Source organism: Dendrobates tinctorius, unplaced genomic scaffold (genome assembly GCF_039654945.1).
Source record: "Dendrobates tinctorius isolate UK_male_01 unplaced genomic scaffold, ASM3965494v1 ptg000035l, whole genome shotgun sequence".
Taxonomy (NCBI): Eukaryota; Metazoa; Chordata; class Amphibia; order Anura; family Dendrobatidae; genus Dendrobates; species Dendrobates tinctorius.
Genome location: NW_027361703.1, coordinates 17,221,131 through 17,244,207, shown reverse-complemented (window position 1 = coordinate 17,244,207; position 23,077 = coordinate 17,221,131). Strand labels below are relative to the sequence as shown.

The following is a 23,077-nucleotide window of genomic DNA, read 5'->3' as shown; positions in this document are numbered from 1 at the left end:
AATAAAAAAATCGTATTTTTTCCACAAACAAGATCTTTAAGTCACCAATTTTTTTTATTTTCCCAAGGGTAACAGGAGAAATTGGACCCCAAAAGTTGTTGTCCAATTTGTCTTGAGTACGCTGACACCCCATATGTGGGAGAAAACTACTGTATGGGCACACGTCGGGGCTCGGAAGGGAAGTAGTGACGTTTTGGAATGCAGACTTTGATGGAATGGTCGCTGGATGTCATGTGCGTTTGAAGAGCCCCTGATGTACCTAAACTATTGAAACTCCCCACAAGTGACCCCATTTTGGAAACTAGACCCCCCACGGAACTTATCTAGATGTGTGGTGAGCACTTTGAACCCCCAAGTGCTTCACAGAAGTTTATAACGCCCGTGTGGGAAAATAAAAAAATCATTTTTTTCCACAAACAAGATCTTTAAGTCACCAATTTTTTTTATTTTCCCAAGGGTAACAGGAGAAATTGGACCCCAAAAGTTGTTGTCCAATTTGTCTTGAGTACGCTGACACCCCATATGTGGGAGAAAACTACTGTATGGGCACACGTCGGGGCTCGGAAGGGAAGTAGTGACGTTTTGGAATGCAGACTTTGATGGAATGGTCGGCGGATGTCATGTGCGTTTGGAGAGCCCCTGATGTACCTAAACTATTGAAACTCTCCACAAGTGACCCCATTTTGGAAACTAGACCCCCCACGGAACTTATCTAGATGTGTGGTGAGCACTTTGAACCCCCAAGTGCTTCACAGAAGTTTATAACGCCCAGGTGTGAAAATAAAAAAATCATTTTTTTCCACAAAAATGATATTTTTGCCCCCATTTTTTTATTTTCCTAAGGGTAACAGGAGAAATTGGACCCCAAAAGTTGTTTTGCAATTTGTCCTGAGTAGGCTGATACCCTATATGTGGGGGTAAAACACTGTTTGGGCGCATGGCAGAGCTTGGAAGGGAAGGAGCACCATTTGACTTTTTCAACACAGAATTGGCTGGAATTGAGATGACGCCATGTTGCATTTGGAGAGCCCCTGATGTGCCCAAGCAGTGGAAACCCCCCAATTATAACTCCAACCCTAACCCCAACACACCCCTAACCCTAATCTCAGCCGTAACTCTAGCCCTAACCCTAACCCTAGCCCTAACCCTAATGGGAAAATGGAAATAAATACATTTTCTTTTAATTTTATTATTTTTCCCTAACTAAGGGGGTGATAACGGGGGGTTTGATTTACTATTTATGGCGGTTTTTATTTTTGGCAGCTGTCACACGCTAAAAGACGCTTTTTATTGTAAAAATAGTTTTTGCATCACCACATAATGAGAGCTATAATTTTTCCATATTTTGACTCACCGAGTCATGTGAGGTCTTATTTTTTGCGGGACGAGTTGACGTTTTTATTGGTATCATTTTCGGGCATGTGACATCTTTTGATCGCTTTTTATTCCGATTTTTGGGACGCAGAATGAACAAAAACCAGCGCTTCATGAATTTCTTTTGGGAGTGCGTCTACACCGTTGCGCGTGAGGTAAAATTGATAAAGCGGTTTTATTCTTCGGGTCAGTACGGTTACAGCGATACCTCAGTTATGTCTTTTTTTATATTTTGGCGCTTTTATGCAATGAAAACAATTTTATATAAAAAATAATTACTTTTGCATTGCTTTATTCTGCGAGCTATAACTTTTTTATTTTTTTGCTGATGATGCTGTATGGCAGCTCGTTTTTTGCGGGACAAGATGACGTTTTCAGCGGATATTTATATGCGTCTTTTTGATCGCGCGTTATTTCACTTTTTATTCGGCGGTATGATAATAAATCATTATTTTTTGCTTCGGTTTTTATTTTTTAAGGGGTTCGCTAAAGGAGTTAACTAATGGGACAGTTTTATAGGGCGGGTCGTTACGGACGCGACGATACCAAATATGTGTACTTTTATTGTTTTTTTTTTTATTTATTTAGCGATTTTTTTAAAATTATTTTTACTTTTTTTTTATCTTTATTACATTGTCCCAGGGGGGACATCACTGTCCTGTGACAGATTGCTGATCTGTCACATCACAGATCACTGTGACAAATCAGCGATCTGTCACAGGCACTGCACAGGCTTTCCTCATGCCTGCGCTTTGCATGGCACTGAGGAAGTCAGCTCCCTGCAGGCCCCTGAAGGTCCCCGTCGCCATCTTGGATCCGGGGACCTGCAGGGAAAGAGCCCCCCCGCAGCAGCGCTGCACATTGCGCTGCTGTGGGGGGCTCAGGGAAGCACGGAGGGAGCCCCCTCCCTGCCGATGCTTCCCTTTAACCCCCGGTACACCGCGATCGTGTTTGATCGCAGTGTGCAAGGGGCTAACGTGTCGGGGGCGGTCCGTGACCGCCCCTGACACATTGTTCTGGGTGTCAGCTGTGATAATCAGCTGACACCCGGCCGCGATCAGCGGCGCTCACCACGTGGGCGCCGCTGATCGCTATGACGTAATATTCCGTCCATGGGACTTAGGGCCCAGGTCACATGGACGGAATATTACGTCCAATGTAGGAAAGGGGTTAATAGTCCCCTTCGGGGACTTGAAGCTTAGGTTGTCTGATCACTTGTACTGTACATAGCAGTGCATCAGCACAGCTTCGTTTAGAGAAAATCACAATCTCCTATGGACAAGGTACTGAGCACAGACACCTGGCTGTCATGACAAATTATCGGCAACCCTCGATCACGTCACGGACATGCTGATGGGCGCATGGAAGTATGGTCCCAGAGATTGACAGAGGCATTTAAAAGATTAACACCCGCATTTGTTAGAGGTAGATTAAATCAGCCATCATGTACCGGCAAAGATGCGGGTTTGGCACTCGAGTCAGGAACATGACATATAATGTGGATGTATGTCATATGTTGTGAAAGGGTTGAAAGGAGTATCTGGTTATAACACATCCCTATCTACAGTACATCTGATAAATGCTTGATAGGTGGAGGTCCGACCACTGGCACACTTACCAAGAAGGGGGGCCCCAAAATGTAGCACAGGTCATGCATTGAACTGACAGGAATAGCCAAATACTTTGCTTATCAATCTCCGTCAGTCCCATAGAGAATGAATGGAGCAGCAGGCAACATGCGACCCAACAATTATGCAGTCTGGTCGCTGTAAACCATACTGTAGATGGTGCGATATATTCTAACATCCAGAATGCTCCTTTAATATTTGTATGTATCCTCGACCTATTTAAACAAACCAGTCTTTCCATCCATACTTTCATAAAGAAAACATAACTCTTATCAAGAGCGAGCACGCACCGACAGACTTGAATATGTAATTTTGGCTTTGAATGCAGAATAACACATCTTTGCTAGCACAAGTGCATAAAGTTACTGTGGAAATATGCAGCTATTGCTAACATCATGCCCCTCTAGCAATAGAAAGGTTAATGATGCTCTTCCCCGTATGAGATCTACTAATGCGTAATGAACCATTCATGGTACATTGAATACTTCATCCGGTAAATCCGCTGCGATACTCTTAGTCCTTTTCAAGTTGAAACAAGGCAGCTGTGATGAAAGGACATCTAGCCAGTAGTTACCAGTGGTTAGGTACTTATACTTGTAATTAGAATCAAGAAACCTTATTGTACTCCAAGCCGGGCTTGTGGGGAAATGCAAACTATTCAGAGGCACTACTGAGAGGCAAAACGGCTGATTCCAATGGGACTCCGAACTGGACAACTTTGAATCTTGATCACCTAATACTTGACTATGTGTAGGTCAAGATCCCTAGGGTCAAGACGCCAGCCTACCCTTACAATACAAGCTTTTTATTCATTGTCCATTTACAGCCCAATAAAGCTGGAGTAGATAAAGAAACAAGGTTTTTTTTATCATCTGGTATGTGTAACAAATAAAGACACACAATAGCAAGACACATAATGAGACATTTTCCTGATGGTGAAATGTAAGGGAAAGTTTCCCGGATTCTTTGCTCCATTTCTTTAATGATAAAACAACAATAACATCATATCAGAAGTAGAATCCATATCTACGTCAGTGTGTAAATACATATTGCTAGAAATAAAGGATATCATGTGCTGAAAAATCATCTGCACCACACAAAAATCCAGGATCAAGTTAGAAAGCAAACAGCAACGCAACAAAGAGCCCCAAAATTTAAAGTAGGTACATTACAGATGATAAATTTTGCAAACAACTGCACAAAATATTTGTAGAGCTAAATTAATGTAGAGATTATCTGTACAGGCATTTTATCATGTTTCTGCATGTTTTCCTTAACGGCTCATGCACACGACCAAGTTTCCCGAACGAGTGCTATCTATGGTTTTCACGGATAGCAATCGCACCCATGATATACTAAGGGGCTGTTCACATGTGATATTTTTTTCCGCAGAGTAAATGGTGTGCAGAAAAAATTGGAGACATGCCCGATTTTGATCTGAGTTTCAGATCAAAATCAGCAATGCAAAGTTCTAGGTCCGTTAAATATAATCAGACCGCACTTGGATGACATCCGAGTGCAGTCCGATTTGCACGGACTGGCCGAATGGAGAAGTTGGGGAAACTTTTTTTTTATTTTTAGGAAAAAATATGATGCATCTCTAGCCAAACTCTGATCAAAATAATGAGACTGTTTTAATCAGATGTGGAGAATACAGTCATGTTACCCTACTCTAAAATCTATTATTAAAAAACATTATAATCAACCACTCCCTGGTGTAAAGTTGCATATTGGGGGGAGCTAAAAGTTGGATTTGTTTACAAATTGGTTTTGGTTTCATGTCCCTTTAAGGGCTCTTTCAGATGTCCATGTCTCTGGTATGTGTGGTGATAGATTTTACAAGTACCAGAGACATTTACACATGTAGACACATTCAAGTGAATGGGTCTATGCACATGTCAGTGTGTTTCCACGGACCATGCTTCCGTGGGCAAAACACACTGTCGTGTCCATTTTTTTAACAGCTGTACGGGCCGCAAAGCATCCCACACACGTGCACATTGATGACACATGGATGACATCTCTGTGTCATCAGTGTGACACGTACTAGCACCTTGGAATCAGTGGTACAGTTCATGTTGTTCCCCGACGCCGGGTGCTGAAAACCGCTATTATCAACGAGAGCAGGCGGAGGATAGCAACAGGGCAGCACAACACCTCCAAACCATAGAGGGACAGCTCATGACATGAATCCAGCTTTGAGACCCTAGTCTGCTAGTACCAATGAGGAGTTATAACAAACAGGCACTTTTGCCTGTCAACAGAGAATGCTGACAGAATCTCCCTCATAAAAATGAACAAAGATTGGATTAGCCCCCACTTTTTCATACCACCAGATGATAGCAGCACATAAAGTGTTTTTAATATTTAATATTTGAATGAGGCCCTCCAGTTTTTGCCTTCAAGGGTTTATGGATGACCCTCCTTATCATTTGTAACTGCCTTTCCACTTTGTGCAAAGCCTTAATGAATGTAGGAGTATAGCAACTACTAGAGATGGACAAACCCAAGCAGTTAAGTTTGATGTCTGTACTTTTTCTCATGGTGCAAACGGGGATCTCACTGACGTCACCGTAGTTCAGGGGCCCAGCTGGGAGAGCAGCCTCAGTGACCTGCAGTAACTTCAATGATGTCACTAGTCACTGACACTGCACTCATAGCAGCTCCTTTTTCAGTGGTTTTCAGCCTACATGGTCGCATCTTGGCACCATCCAGGTTGAAAACTATATATTGCAGACAATGATTAAAGCCTGGAAAAGAACGATGGAAAGGGGAAGGATATAGTTGTTTCTTATTTTTGTTTTTTTTTACAGGAGACCATGGCTTCAATGGAATGGGCATTAGGTGAGAATTTTTGTTGTGTATTATTTTGTTTTTTTTACAGGAGATGATGGCTTCAATTGAATGGATGTTTTATGAGTATAACTGTGTTTGTTATTTTTAAATTAAAAGTAAAAATGTGATTTTTTTTTTTTATTCCAAACAAAGCAATTTTATTCTGGCTGTGTATTTACAATACAACTATAGGATTAGACAATAGATGACCCCTTTCTGGGGCCGCTGCTGGCTGCTATTTTTAGGCAGGGGGGAAATATCCATGGCCCCTTACCAGTCTGAGAATACCAGCCCACAGCTGTCTGATTTGGCTTAGCTGGTTGTCAAAAATGGGGTGGACCCCCATGCAGTCTTTTTACATTACTTAGATAATTTAAAAAAAGGCATGGGGACCCCTCTATTCCTGATAACCAGCATTGCTAACGCTAACAGCTGAGTGTTGTAGCCCACATCAGTCAGTTTTGCCTGGCTGGTTATTAAAAATACAGAGGAGCCCATGCCGGTTTTCTTTATTTATTTGTAGCACAGGTGCTGACTGATGAATAATTCTATCAGCCGCCAGCTGCTCTCGCAGTTATTAGCAGCAGCAGACGTAGGCTTTATGTGAGTAGTAGTCCCATCAGTAATCGTCTGTGATCAGAGAGAAACTTTTTACCTTGGGTCAAACTGCTGCGGGTTCATGCTGTCATCTGACAGCGTGGGAGCCATGGCTCTCTGACCGACGGTACCGACCTTACCGTCGATCAGAGGCAGTGTTTGCCGCGCTGTCATGCACATGACAGCGTCCCAAACACTGTATGTTCAGGCCCCCCATTCAAGTGAATGGGGTTCAGGTTCGGGTACTATTCTAGTACCCAAACCAAACTTTTTTTTAAGTGTTCAGTTGATCCCACCAGACCCGAACATCGAACATCCTGCCGGACTATGTCATATATATTGTCATATACAGTATATATTGTAGACTTTTTTTTTTGTTCAATTTCATTGGTTTGAAATAAAAAGCAAAATTGGTGTGCTACAGGTGTACATATTTGGTCCCTCGGTACTGTCCCCAGCCGCCCCCATTTCTCCCAGTGTGGCATCCCCGTCTTGTACCAGCACGTGTCCAGGAACATCACCTGTGTCCTTACTACTACTTGTCAACTTAACGACTGACACACGGACAAGCGCTTGTGGCCAGGGACACTATATCTCGCTGACGGCACACTTTGGTGAACATTGTGGAGGCCTGGACCGAGTCTCACCCTGGTATGGCACATGTGCTACTGATGCCAAGGATTGATAGCCCTACTTCTATCAGGGTTTTCTTCACCTCCAACACCCCCTCCTGCTCCTCAACATCCATCTCTGATGTTCTGTCTCAGAGCATACATGAGTTGGAAGCTGGAAGCTCTGCAGCTCTGCTGGAGCCAATTTGTCTAGGAGACAAACCGCACATCACGGCACAGTTATTGAAAGGAATAACATACTAGGCAGATCTGTGACTCTCTGAACCTACAAGCAGGCATAGTCGTGTGTGATAATGGGTGTAACCTGATTAAACAGGAAACTTTGCATGCAGACCAGTTCGAGGAAGACATGAGACGGGGAGAGACTACCCAGCCTCATCTCATCTGCTCAGTTTGGATTGGGTAACAATGAGGACATGTAGGCTGAGGAGGAGGAGGAACAGGAGCTGCTAAGTACCCACACAAGCTCTGTCCTGTCTTTCCTATGTGGATGGTCTGAGGAGGGGAATGAGGAGGAAGAGATGGAGGAAGAGATGGAGCGTACTCATCATGGTGGAGACATCTATACAACTTGATAATCACCACTACCAGGTTTTACAGATGAACACTATCTTTTGTTATGTATATCATGGGAAATTACCCATTGGGTATGTAAGAAATTCACTACACTTCAAAATGTCCAGATTACTTCTATGGGTGTATTTTTCTGATTGATCTTTATTTACTGCTTAACTTGGAATTACTACTTTGGATTATACTGTGATTATAATGTATATTTCAAATCTGCATATATGGTTCTATCTTACACTTACTGCTGGATTATCCCTGAATATTCTATTATGTTAAGTGATTATTCATGACCTGATGATTCTACGCAGTTTTGACTTTCATCCATTTTATTGGACAGCTTTTTTTTGCATTTTCTTGAACTTTTTCTGTATTTTTCTGCTCCCTGGAATGGTGTGAGCTCATTGTCACTCTCTTCCTAAAAAATATTTTTAAAACATGGTTTTACTTGTGCATTGGTTTTTAGATACTGCAGGCATTTTTTTTAAAAAGTGACAAGAAATGCAGCCACTTTTTAAATTAGCCTATGAGAAAGTGAGCAACTGTGGTTTTGCCGGCGGTTTACTATCAATAAGCTAAGTTAAAAATATAAATAAATATAAATATTTTTCAAGCAGTGTTACTTAGATTTCCTATTAATTTATTTCTATTAATTTATTTATTTCTGGGAAGTGGTGAAAATTTTTGTGTTCTATAGTCAATATATGTTTGCAAATATTACATTTACAAAAATGTATCTAAACATAATAACAAAATAAGTTGCATACTCACAGAAAAGCCTGTTTCTTCACTTATTTTCTGACTTTCATGTGACTTTTGAAAAGAAGATCTGTAATAAAAGTAAACAAGGCATGATGTGTAGCAGGGTCATGTATCAATCATTAACAAATACAGATATGCAATTTACCAAACGACATAAAAAATATTTTTACAATGAATGCAATACTGTACGTGTATTGTATGGATAACCTCTCATAAACACATGATTCCAGGTATCCTATGCCCCAGCATTTACTCGTTGGCTCTATGTTTGTCTATCAGATCTTTGCTAATCTCTATTTACTAATCCCGTCTTGACACACCGGAAATGGCAGGAAATGGATCCCTGCTGTGGCCAGTGATTGGATGAACAGGTATTTCCTGCCATTGCTGGCGTATTAAGACAGGACCTAGAAGTAGAGACCAATGGGGCAGAAGTAACAGTCAGAACTGAAGCTGCAGAGTATTGCTGAGTGCGAGAATCACTTATTTCATTTTATCAAACCAATCTACATTCTTCTTTGCTAGAATTGGGGTCTCTGACTTTATGTTTTGTTGCTTTCATATTTGGTGGCAAAAACCTGGTAACAGTTTCACTTTCAAAAAATTATAACAGGAAATTATAATCATAAAGTGTACATTAATCTCCTTTAAAAACAGAATACTTTAATCCTTTTGTAAAAAACACCTAACCCAGTGTAGAAAGGTACATAAACCATAAGCTACAATAACAATAATCAACCAAAAAGCCTGCCTGCCACAACCCTACAATAACCTAATCTTTCTCCTTCCTTGTTGTGGAGGTTGGCACCCTAAGAAACTATTTTTTGACGCCCCCACTCAACGTGGACTATCCCTCTCTCCCCTGATTCACCCTATCAATATAGGTGGGAAAACAATATAGTAAAGAAAGGAATGAACGGAATAGATTCTTATATGATACTAATACACATAATACACAACATCATAGGTTGCTCTTATTGGATTTGTAAAGGGATGATTGTGGAGTATCCTCAATCTATATTTAAACTCCATCTCACTTTGGGCTTTATGCACTTTTTCTGATGCTATAGTGCTTTTTGTATAGGACTTTTATACACCAAGATCTGTCAGATAGCCTTTGAGCGGGCAGATTTTTGTGCGTTTTTGTTTTTTTGTGTCTGTACTGCCAGAACCAATAAAAGCAACCTATGATGTTGTGTAGAGATGAGCGACTTTGCCTTTTATCGGGTTGAGTCGGGTTTTATGAAACCCGACTTTCTCAAAAGTCGGGTTGAACGAAATCGGCCGATTATCGTGAAAAGTCGAAGGCCGACTGAAACACGAAACCCAAGGCAAGTCAATGGGGAAGAAAAGTCGGCAGTGAGTGGAGGACAGGAAACACACCTACAGTGCCCATTTTAATGCCAAAAACATCAATTCTTATTACTTAAGCTTGTCAACCTTAATTTACTTTATAATAATAGTTAGGCATTGAAAACTGGGGGTTATTTGGCTAAACTTTGGGGGGGGGTAGGGTTGGCTCCAGGTTTTCGTGTGCCCTGGGCTAAAGAGTGTCAGTGCGCCCCTTTAACACATACCACAACTCATGATGCTCCAATACGGCACAGAAATATAGGTATAGTACAGTGACACATACTTCACTGCTTACATGACATGACTGATCTATTTTAAATTGTACAATAGCTCAAAAAAAGGACAGTATATTACTCCATACAGTATTATGGCCACCACATTGTGTGCCATACAGAATAATGAGCCCCACATATTTCTCCATACAGAATAATTGGTCACATATAATGTTCGATACAGTATATGATGAGCTCCACATAATGCTACAGCATATGTTGGTCCCCATGGATTAAGCTCCACTGTCTTATGGGCCCAAATAATGCTCCATATATAATGGGCCTCATTTCTAATGCTCCAGTGTATAATGGGCCCTGTAAATGTTGCTCCAGTGTCGGATGTCCACCTTTGGAATGCTCCAGTGTATGGTGGGCCTCATATATCATTCTCCAGAGTATAGTGCTCCCCAAAAATAACTGCCCCAACATTGAAAACAATTAAATAAGTCTCTTCGCTAGGGAATCCCTGTACTAGTCTGAACTCCTCGTCGTCCCCATCTTCCATCTCACTGCACTTGGACTGTTTAGGCAGAGGGCGTACAGACGTGATGTCATCGTGCTCTCTGACCAGAATGTCACTGTCAGGAAACGTGGAATACGTCACGGCGGTGGAGCAGGGAGAGGTAAGTTTTTCAACTTTGCAAGTGCTGTGATCCTGAGCAAGCAGGGGGGCCCACTCGTTGGCGACGGCACTGGCACAGGGCCTCTCATAGTACGCCGGTATGTCTGACGGCGGGTGTGCACCCCCACCATCAGAGACACTTGATTCTACTATGAGGGACCTGGTGCCAGTGCCATTGCCAAACAGTGTGCCCACCCACCTGTCCAGGGTAACGGCATTTGCATGGGTGCATGCGCCAGGTGGTGACCCCGGCCCTGTGGGGGGAGGCAGCCCAGTTAGGGAGGTGGAAAAATTGACATGTTGATGTTGGACATTCAGCAGCTGCAAATGGAGTAATTGGAGAAGTCTGCGGAAGAGGAGGACAAAAGCAAGCCATTTTTCTGGCAACCTACGTGTCAGAAGGGGAGGGTGGGACAAAATCCTTTCAAAACCCATGCATGGTTCATTTTAATGAAGGTTAGATCATCAACATTTTGGGTCGACAGACGGGTTCTTTTTTCTGTCAGGACTGATCCAGCAGCACTGAAGACTCGTTCAGATAACACACTAGAAGCAGGGCAAGCGAGCTCCTGTAAGGCATTTTGTGGCAATTCAGGCCAGGTGACAAGTTTACTGGCCCAATAGTCAAACGAGAATGACCGGTGAGGGAGAACATCGATATGGGAGGAGAAGTAGCTTGTTACCATAGTTGACAACTGCTGTCTCCTGTCACTTTCGATCGATGCAGTATTACCAGTCGTGTGAGCGGTACTTGAGAAATCAGTCCACAACATGGTCATGAAACCCCTGTGTCCAATGCCACTTCGGCTGTGTGCACCACGAACACCTCTTTCATGTTGCCACCTACGGCTCGTTGGAAAAACATCACTGCCGCTGTGTGCTGGGAATGCCTCAAACAAACGGTTTACCAGAGTTGCTTGTTTGTTAGCCAATATTAGCTCTAGGTTCTCCTGTGGCATGATGTTTTGGAATTTGCCTTTATAGCGTGGATCCAGGATGCTGGCTAACCAGTAGTCGTCATCGTACATCATTTTGGCAATGCGGGGGTCCCTTTTTAGGATCTGCAAGGCATAATCAGGCATGTGGGCCAATGTTCCAGGTGTCAATGATGCACTGCGAGTGCTAGGTGGAGGAGCACTTTCTGGCAAATCCACATCCCTCCAGTCACGCACAAACCCTTTACCTGACCTTGCCATGCCAACATTTTTTCTTGCCCCCTGAGAAGCATCCTCCTCCCCAAAATAATCATCCCCATCATCCTCCTCCTCTTCCTCTTCTTCCTCCACCTCGTCCACGAGACTTCCCTGACCAGAAAATGGATGACTGTCAACAAGGCTTCCATCCTCCTCTTCCTCCTCGGCTGCAGACGCCTGCTCCTTAATGTGCATCAAAGTTTGCATGAGCAGACGCATAAATGGGATGCTCATGCTTATGATGGCGTCGTTTGCGCTTACCTGCCGTGTGCATTGCTCAAAACACTGAAGGACTTTACAGAGGTCTTTCAGCTTCGACCACTGCACACCAGACAACTCCATGTCTGCCTGCAAACTGCCTGCCCCCGTATCCTCCCACAAATGAATTACAGCCTGCCTCTGTTCGCACAGCCTTTGAACCATGTGCAGGGTGGAGTTCCACCTTGTTGCAACGTCGATAATTAGGCGGTGCTTGGGAAGGTGGAGCAATCGCTGCAGCTTCTGCATACGACTGGAGTGTACGGGCGACCGGCGGATGTGCGAGCACAGTCTTCACACCTTATGGAGCAGGGGTGTTAACTCCAGATAATTATTGAGGAAGCACTGCACCACCAGGTTCAAGGTGTGATCCAGGCAAGGTATGTGTCTGAGTTTTGAAAGGGCTATGACTGCCACAAAATTCCGTCCGTTATCACTAACTACCTTGCCTGCCTCAAGATGTAGACTGCCCAGCCATGACTGTTTGTCACTGCAAGTAGTCGGCCAGTACCTCCGCGGTGTGTCTGTTGTCTCCCAAACACATCATCTTCAACACAGCCTGCTGATGCTTACCACTAGCTGTTCGATAGTGGGACACCTCGTGTGCAACGCTGGCAGCTGCGGATGGAGTGCTCTTGTGACTGCGCTCTGTGGACGAGCTTTTGCTTCGGGAGGAGGAGGAGGGTCGAACGCCTACAGCCAACTGTTTCCTATACCATGGGCTAGGCAGCACTGTCCCACCGCCGCTGTCCCCTGTGGATCCTGCATCCACCACATTAAGGCCTCTTTCACACATCAGGTTTTCGCCGTCAGGCGCGATCCAGCGCTTTTGACAAAAACCGGATCTGGCGAAATGCAGTGCCGGATCCGGTTTCCCCCCATTGACTTGCATTTGCGCCGGATCGCGCCGGATGGCCATGCGTTTCATCCGGTTTTCGCCAGATCCGGCAATGTGTCTCAATCCGGCATCTGGAAAAAACGGCTACTGTAACGTTTTTTGTCTCCGGCGAAAAAGCCGGACACGCCGGATCCGGCGCGTCCGGCTTTTTCACACAATGAAAGCCTATGAGCGCCGCAATGCGCCAGATCCGGGTTTTTTGGTCTGAGCATGCTCAGTAGCTCTGCCCACAAGACACATATATAAAAGCAAGACAGTGGGACCCTCAGCCACACCCAACATGCCACCCAAGACAGGAACCAGGCGCAGGAGAAGGCAGGAGACCACTGCAGCACCACCACCACGCCAAATGGAGCAGCAAATGGAACATGCTGAGGAGGGGAGTCCAGCAGCAGATGAGAGACGGTAATTATCAAATCCCCCATTCCTCCAAACTAGGGCCATGGAATATCAAGATATTCATTGGCCCTTTGTTTCTCTTTATTCAACAGCCGCCCAAGAGATGCAGCAGCAGCAGCACTGGCAGCACTGGCAGCAGCTGTAACACCACCCACAGGCATGGAGTCTGGCCAGCAGGAAGACAGCACATCTTCTTCTGGGAGCCCTCCCTCTCATCGTCAGCGTTTGACGGTAAGTTTTTATTTCCAAAATCCATCATCTCTGTAATATATGTCTATTCATTGCCTTTTATTTCAAAACAGGAATCACAAGATGAAGAGGAGCTCCCAGAAGAAGGAAGGGGTGGACAGACACCTGGAGTGGGCTCACAATTGGTAAGTTTTTGGCATCAAATGCAGAAACACAACATCACACTACACACAACACATAGAAAACAATGTTCTGCAGACCACACACAGCAAACAAATGCCTACATCCAAAGACATAACATTTTTTGTTTTCTTCTTTAGTCTTCCCAATCTGGTGCTCGGCCAAGAGGTCCTCGCAGTGCCTCCCAGGGTCGTCGGCGACAGCAACGCGGCGGTCACCAGCGTGTAAGTATAAATATTTTTGCTTTGTTTTTTTGCACTTTTTATTTCATTTCTTTTGTGGAGGCTAATTATGTTATTTTTGTCTTTTTTCTTTAACAGCCTTCACAGCGTGCTCCCGACTCTGACGGTGAGGATGGAGGAATCGATGTGGACCACCTCATCGATCTCGTCAGAGAAAGGGAGCCGCTCTGGAATATGGCTGACCGCCGCCACGCTGACCTGATCGTTACCCGACGACTCTGGGAGGAAATCTGTTCTCTCCTTGTGGACCGCTGGGAGGACCTCGATGCTCGGGCCCAGATTAAAGAGCGTAAGTATATACAGTACCGGTTGCTTGATGTAAACCAGTGTTTCCCGAACAACAGTCCTCGTGGTCCCCACGGATCATGTGTTCAGGATTTCTATTTACTATGGAAATCTTGAAAACATGACCCCTGGGGACCATGAGGACTGGAGTTTGGGAAACACTGATGTTGTATACTAACCACTCCTTTCTCGTTTCAGGGGACAGAATTGTGAAGCGGTGGCGGTCTGTGAGGGATCGTTTCAAGAAGGAGTTCAATAAAGAGATGCGGGCCCCGAGTGGATCTGGAGGATGCAGGAGCAAGTACAAGTACGCACAAGCCCTGTCGTTCCTCCGGGATACAATGGTCACCAGAAGGTAAATATTACACACCACATGTGAAAAAAAAAATGTTTAGATGTAACAATTTTTTTTCAGCCAGGGCCATGCCATGTCACTTTTTTAATTGTTTTTTTTTTCTCTTTATTCCACAGCAGGTGAGCAGCACTCGGGAGCCTGCACGGTTGGACCCTTCTGAGGCGATCCCTGAGGAGACCGGCACAGAGGGACACTTCGACCGCCCCGGTACATCTGCACCTTCACAGCCTTCCCACACATTCGACCCCTCTGTCCCATCCACCAGCACAGGAGCATCGTGGCCGCCTACATTACATGAAGCTGCTGGTGAGGAGATCGCTTTCCCTTTACCCCACCCTTCTGCCCCTGCCACCTCTAGTACACCTGCGGGTACTGGGCGGCAGCGGCAGAGGGGTCAAGAAAAGACTTATGCGCCAGAGTTCTTGCATCTGAATGCATATTTCCAGAACTGTCTAAAAGTCTTGTCAGAGCAAATCTCCGCAGGCTTTCAGCAGATCAACTCCAGCATTCTGGAGGTGAAGACACTTCTGCAAACCATGCATTCAGAAGCAAGATCTTCGCCAAACCACACCTTTTTCAGGTCTGTTGTGGAGCGCATGGGAACGCTATCTCCTACCCAGCAGATGCATGTAATGCATTCATGCCACGGTGCTCTCCAGCACGTTACCTCCCAACCTCCTCTTCCCACCCCAGTAGTTCCTCCACCTGCACCCCCTCCAGCCACTTTCCATCCTCCCCCTCCTATTACATACCATCCACCTCCCCAGTACCAGCAACCTCCCCAGTATCAGCAACCTCCCCAGTACCAGACATCTCCCCACTTCCAGCAACCTGCCCCATACCAAACTCCTTCCCCATACAACTTGCCATCAACATCATCTGCTCCTACAGTCCCTGCCCAACCCTCCACTCCACCGCCCACCACCTCTTCTGCCTCCCACATGTCCACCCATTCTGTAGCTTTTTCCACACCTTCACCTCTAACTGTTCCTTCCCCACCACGATCCCAGTCCTCTCTCCACACTCCCAGTGTCGAAGTGTCCCGCAGCCCCTCCAGCAGTATTTCCACCCCACACTACACAGATTTATAATATGTGTGTATTTTAATAAAAATTACCAGTTTTATGGTTTCAAAGCTTTATTAAAAAAGTTTATTAAAATTTAAAAACAGTTTACTAAAAAAAAATTTTTCAATAAAAGTTACCGTATTTTCCGCTTTGTAAGACGCACTTTTTTTTCCCAAAATTTGGGGGGAAAACAGGGGTGCGTCTTACAAAGCGGACATGCCTTACCTAGGCTGTGATCGGGGGCGTCCGGCGGTTGCTGGCCGCTGCTGCGGGTGTGTCCGGTGCCGCGTTGTGTGCCCGTCGATGCCCGGGGCTCTGCCAACATTGTGCGACAGGCCAGAGCCCCGGCATTTCCTCAGTTCCCTGTGTGCCGGTAAAAAGATGGCCGCCGGCGCGTGCGCAGATGGGATCTCGGGACCCAGTTCTCGAGAGATGAGATTTGAAATCTCACCTCTCGAGAGGTGGGTCCCGAGATCCCATCTGCGCACGCGCCGGCGGCCATTTTCCCTGGGTTCCCTGTGTGCGCGCGGTGTTGCCGGCAAAAAAATGGCCGCCGCGCGTGCGCAGATGGGATCTCGGGACCCAGCTCTCGAGAGATGAGATTTCAGATCTCATCTCTCGAGAACTGGTCCCGAGATCCCATCTGCGCACGCGCCGGCGGCCATTTTTTTTTTACCGGCACTTCAGCGCACATATACAGGGAACCAAGGAAATGCTGGGGCTCTGGTCTGTCAAACAATGTCGGCAGAGCCCCGGGCATCGATGGACACACAACGCCGCACCGGAGCACCTGCAGCACCGGCCTCCAACCGCCGGACAAGTGGAGAAACCTGACACCAGCACAAGACTCTGCAGCAGCAACAGCACACATCGGAGCCCCCCCTCATCCCTGAATGCGGCCTGCAGCATCACTCCACGCCTGCCTCCTCCAGCAGCGAGCCTGGGACCCCTCTACACCGCAGCCACCAACCCCGGTAAGCAATAAGATGCAAGGATTATAAGAGGCACCACCATTTTATTAAAAAATATTTTTTTCTTATTTTTCTCCTCAAAAATTGTGGTGCGTCTTATAATCCGGAGCGTCTTATAAAGCGAAAAATACGGTAAATTATTTTACACTGGTTGTCAGTCATTTCTTTCTGCGGCCAAAAAGGTTAAATACAGGGTATTTAAAAGGTAAAATGGTATTCAAAACTAGGTATATAACTGTGGGTAAATTTTAGCTTTTTGCCACAGTTGTGTTCCTGGTTGTGTTTGAAGCAAAGTATTTCACCTAAAAAGTTGTGTTTATTGTTGGTGATTTCCTAACAATGTACACAACTTTTGTTAAAAGGTGAAATACTTTGCATAAAACACAACCAGGTACACACCTGTGGCCTAAAGCTAAAAATAGTAAGACCATGACAAGATAGCCAACTTTGGTTGGCAAAGGTATATACTGTTGGTACAGAAGATACACAAGTTTGGTTAAGGGCACAAATCTTTCACACTCTGTCATCCTGCCAGTGTACTCTGCCTTGAGGTGACATAAAGTATAGTGCAAAATTGTCCCTCATTACTGAAACCGTCACAGAACTTCTAGTGGTAATGTCATGGTAATCTTGCAAGGTGGTTTCTTCAGAGGTGTCCTCAATGGAAATGGGTTCCTTGCAGATAACAAAATTGTGGAGTACCACGCAAGCTTTGATCACCTCGTCCATAGTTTCTGTCTTGAGGTTGATCGCAGTCAATAGGACCCGCCATTTGGCTGTCAGAATACCAAAGGTACATTCAACCATTCTTCTTGCTCTTGTGAGGCGGTAATTAAAAATGCGTTTTGTTCTTGACAATCCTCTGCTACCGTACGGTTTCAAAAGGTGTTCTGACAGCTGGAAGGCTTCATCCCCTACACAGACAAATGGCATAGGTGGACCAGATGTTTGCGGCAGCGGTCTAGGGGGTAGGAACTGGAAGGTGTTTCCATACAGTTTACGCCCCATGGCAGACAGTTTGAAAACTTGAGAGTCATTGGAGCGGCCATAGGCCCCAATATCAACAGCAATAAATTTGTATTCCGCGCCAGCGATGGCCATGAGGACAATTGAAAAATATTTCTTGTAATTGAAATATTCCGATCCTGATCCGGCTGGCTTTACAATGCGGATATGTTTCCCGTCCACAGCGCCCAAGCAGTTGGGAAACTGACATATCTGTTGAAACTTTTCTGAAATTTCAATCCACCTCTCTGTTGTGGGCTCTGGTAAAAACTCTTCAGTTAAGGAGTCCCACAGTGCACGGCATGTGTACCTCACTATTCCAGATATGGTGGAAATCCCGAGTCTGTACTGGAAATGCAGTGACGAAAGGGATTCTCCAGTTGCAAGAAATCTGTGGGGAATTAAAAAACAATCAATTAGTTTTAAATCACAGCATTACATACCAAAACTCAGCTATAACACTTGGAGATACAAACTACCACCAACAAGATTGCAGTGAAAGTGTGCTCTGATGCGAGCATATCCAATAAATGTGGCTTACCTCAAAGTCACCATCAGACGCTCTGCGGGTGAAACAGAGAAGCGGCAATAGGTGTCTGCTTTTCTTATGAGGTATGCAATGCGCTCCACCAAGTAATCAAAATTCTCCATTTTCATCCGAACATATCCAAAAAATTTATCCGGGTTTCGTCGAAGGTCCATGCAGAGTGTAGAATAGACCCCACGCGTCATTCTCTTGGCTGTGATGGGGTGGATCCACAAACGTCGTCTATGATGCCTGATGCACTGCTGTCTCGCTCTCTCCTTCTCCAGAACAATCACCCTCAAACGATTCGCCTCCGCTGTAAAATCCGCCAAATTCTTCAAAATATTTCCAATGACAACATCCATCTTCGCCAGTAACTTGCTCTTCTCTCCAACCTGCACTTTCTCCTCTACAACCTGTCAAAGAAGGGCTGTAGGAACACGCTATATATAGTTTTCCAGTAGCCAATCCCGTTCGGAAGGCCACAAGGGGTGTTTTTAAAAACCGGATCCGGCGTAATCCGTCGAAAAACGGATCGAAAAATGGATGAACCGGATGAGACGGATCCAGTTTTGTCTGTCAAGAACAAGACGGATCCGGCAGAAAAACGGATCTGTCACATCCGGTTTTATGAAATATTTGCCGGATCCAGCGCTCCAGCACGACGCCGGATCGCGCCTGACGCCGAAAACCTGATGTGTGAAAGTAGCCTTACCCAGTGCGCAGTGATGGACACGTAATGGCCCTGGCCATGCCTACTGGACCATGCATCTGTTGTGAGGTGCACCTTTCCACTTACTGATTGTTTGAGTGCATGGACAATGCGGTCTTTCACATGCACGTGGAGGGCTGGGATGGCTTTTCGCGAAAAGAAGTGCCGACTGGGTAGGTCATAGCGTGGTACTGCGTAGGCCATGAGCTCGCGGAAAGCTTTGCTTTCAACCAACCGGTAGGGCATCATCTCTAACGATATTAGTTTGGCAATGTGGGCGTTCAAAGCCAGTGTGCGTGGATGAGAGGATGAGTACTTTCTTGTCCTACTCAGAGTCTCTGGTAGGGTGAGCTGGACTTGAGAGCTGCATATGGTGGAACTAGCGGTGGACATGGCGGACTGAGAGAGGGTTGGTGATGGTGATGGTGTTGGTGGTGTTGCTGATGGCCTAGATTCAGTCTTTTGTAGCAATAACATTGCGATTCCATGACTGCTTTGCCCTTGTGACGACACCTCGACATTTGCTGCTGGTGGTGTGCTAACCGGTGGGCTTACAGTGGGGGAAGCGATGTAGCGTTGCTGACTGCCTTCATTCGGAGCAGGTGCACATGTGGTACGTGAGGTTTGGTAGTCCGTCCATGCTTGCAATTGCATGGTGGTTAAATGTCTAAGCATTCAACTGGTATTCAAATTTCTCAGATTTTTCCCTCGGCTAAAGGTCTTTGCACACTTCTTACAGAGAACTTTTGCCTGATCATTAGGATTTTGTTCAAAAAAGTGCCACACTGCACTCTTCCTACTATTGAAGACATTTTGAGACCTTGCACGCTGTGCAATTTGACCGTCTGGCCAAGCTGTCCTGCAACTCTTTTGTTTTTTGTAACAAGTTTTTGGACTGCTACGGTCCTGCCAGATAACAGCTGTTGCGATGTCGTTGCCTGCTGCGGATCCTCCTCCTCCTCTTCTGAGCTATTGGCAGTGGCACCCTCTTCCCCCAATGGATGCCAATCTGGGTCAACAACTGGGTCATTCATCACCTCCTCTTCAATTTCATGTGCACCTTCCTCTGTGTCACCGTGTAAGGTGGTATAGTATGCGGGAAGGGGCACCTGAGTATCATCAGGGTCTGATTCTGCCTCAGTACTCTGCGAGGACAATGTAGTGCTCTGAGTGAATGTACCAGCAGAAAAATCTAGCAGTGGCTGTGCATCAGTGCACTCCATGTCAGATTCATCTTGGACTGGGGAATTCACGATTTGACTTGCTAACCCAGGCATGGTATGTGAAAAGAGGTCCATGGAGTAATCGGTAGTGTGGCCTGGCCACATCCTTCACTTTTGGAAGGGGTGAAGGACACAAGGAAAGGTGTTGTTCCTGACCAGGAGCCTCCAATGACAACTCAGTGCTTTTATTTTTTGAAACTTCAGAAGAGGAGGTGAGAGAGCTGGAGGCTGTGTCAGCAATGCAAGCCAAAACTTGTTCCTGAAGCTCCGGCTTTAAAAGTGGTTTACCTACTCCCAGAAAAGAGAGCCTTCGAGGCCTTGTGGAGCCAGACGATGACGCAGGTTCAACACCTCCTGCCTTAAGTGCTATTGTGCTTTTGCCACTACCAACAGATGCAACACCACCACCACCACCATCGGGACCTGCTGTCAACCCCCGCCCACTTCCATGGCGTCTTCCACCATACTTGCTCATTTTTGTGAAAATATACTCAAAATACCACCAGCTATATGGTACTGTAAAACAAGGTAGAAGGTGTGTCTACTATTGGTGAGAATTTGAATCTCACTATAGATTTGAGGACGCAGAACTATTGTCTCTGGCCCAGTAGCGATTACACCTCAATGTAACAGGCTGAAATTGGATGGTGTATGACAAGGTGTAGGGTGTCTATAGGATTGGTGAGAATTTGAATCTCACTATATATTTGAGGACACAGAACTATTGTCTCAGGCCCAGTAGAGATTACACCTCAATTTTAACAGTCTGAAATTGGATGGTGAATGACAAGGTGGAGGGTGTCTATAGAATTGGTGAGATTTTGAATCTCACTATAGATTTGAGGACGCAGAACTATTGTCTCTGGCCCAAGAGAGATTACACCTCAATGTAACAGACTGAAATTGGATGGTGTATGACAAGGTGTAGGGTGTCTATAGGATTGGTGAGATTTTGAATCTCACTATAGATTTGAGGACGCAGAACTATTGTCTCTGGCCCAAGAGAGATTACACCTCAATGTAACAGGCTGAAATTGGATGGTGTATGACAAGGTGGAGGGTGTCTATAGGATTGGTGAGATTTTGGATGTCACTAGAGATTTGAGGACACTGACAATGATGCTCTCAGTCCAAGTATGGATGCAGGCAGCCTAATAAGCAGGACTGCTGCACAGTGCACACACAAAAGGGTGGAAAAATGAACCCTTGGTAACTGTGCAGAAAAGAGGAAGAAAAGTATTTTTGCTTTTAAAAAAGCAGTTTGCACAGCAGTGTGCAAACAGCAATGCAGCTATCAGGGAGCCTTATAAGGCAGCCTAATAACCAACAGAGCTGATGCACAAAAATAGAGCCTCCCCTGTCACTGCACACAAGGTGTTGTGTTGTAAGTGGAAATCGCTAACAGCAGAAGCAGTTTTTTGGTTCTTCTTCCCTGCCTAACGCTCTCCCTTATTCAGAATCATCAGCTGCAACCACTCCCGAATGCTAATATCGGCAGATGTAAGATGGCGGTCGGTGTGCACGCCCTTTTATAGCCCCTGTGATGCCACACAAAGCAAGCCAATCACTTGCATGCCCTTCTCAAAGATGGTGGTGACCGATGCCTATGTCATCGCGTTGCCCACAGTGTGCGTCCTCCATCATTAGCTGAAAAAGGGCGATGGAAGTATCTTTTGAAACGTGACTTTGGCGCTCTGGTCGCCGACCTCGTGGCCGACCTCACGCTATGGTCGGGTTTCGTTTCATGAAACCCGACTTTAGCGAAAGTCGGCAACTTTTGAATATGACCGACCTGTTTCGCTCAACTCTAGTCTGGGGACCTGAGTAAAAGGCTGAAATGGATGGGAAAGTGATGAAACAGAATGGGAAGAGCCTGGAGAATACAATATGCCTGCATGCATTTCTGTCTCACATATGGTTTCTGGGAATAAGTTTGTCGCAGTATTACGCCACTTTTACAGATACACAAGAACAACTACCAAACCTAGATTTCTATTGAATATGTATCCCCTATCTCAGTCACAATGTGGGACAACCTGTCACAAGGGCTTCCAATGACAAATATTAGTTTGGTAGGACCACTCTACATTCAAGATTTGTCCACTGCACAATGTGCATAGGGTTTATAAAAATTAGCCCTATGGACTGAGTCATGGTTGACGCAGGTAGCCACCATCCCAAAGGCCTCCAATCACAAATAGTAGTTAGGCTGGAGTAGGAATATTGTCCTGGTTTGTCCACTGCACAATGTGCATAGGGTTTGTAAAAATTAGCCCTATGGGTTGAGTCATGGTTGACGAAGGAAGGAAACGAGTTTTTATGGGAAAGGGTTGATGTTAACAGCAGTAGAATAAATCAGCATTTTTGGTGAATTTAGGTTGGCTTGCTGTCATCTGGAGGGATTGCAAACTGTGGAGATATCCAGTCCTTGTTGAATTTAGTCAGAGTAAGTCTGTCTCCATTTTCCGTAGAGAGGCGTGTGCGCTTATCAGTGATGATTGACCCAGTGGAACTGAAAACACGCTCTGACATCACACTAGCAGCACTTGGACTGTTTAGGCAGAGGGCGTACAGACGTGATGTCATCGTGCTCTCTGACCAGAATGTCACTGTCAGGAAACGTGGAATACGTCACGGCGGTGGAGCAGGGAGAGGTAAGTTTTTCAACTTTGCAAGTGCTGTGATCCTGAGCAAGCAGGGGGGCCCACTCGTTGGCGACGGCACTGGCACAGGGCCTCTCATAGTACGCCGGTATGTCTGACGGCGGGTGTGCACCCCCACCATCAGAGACACTTGATTCTACTATGAGGGACCTGGTGCCAGTGCCATTGCCAAACAGTGTGCCCACCCACCTGTCCAGGGTAACGGCATTTGCATGGGTGCATGCGCCAGGTGGTGACCCCGGCCCTGTGGGGGGAGGCAGCCCAGTTAG

At 45.6% G+C, this 23,077-nt stretch overlaps 1 protein-coding gene across 1 annotated transcript in view; it reads right to left on the bottom strand.

The window, feature by feature from the left end:
* Positions 1-23,077, bottom strand: part of LOC141087819 (uncharacterized) — a 198,747-nt gene that overhangs the window by 55,323 nt on the left and 120,347 nt on the right. The window contains exon 11 of the mRNA XM_073573661.1: positions 8,405-8,462. Within this exon, the coding sequence (XP_073429762.1) occupies positions 8,405-8,462 (58 nt within the window). The remainder of the gene's footprint in view (positions 1-8,404; positions 8,463-23,077) is intronic.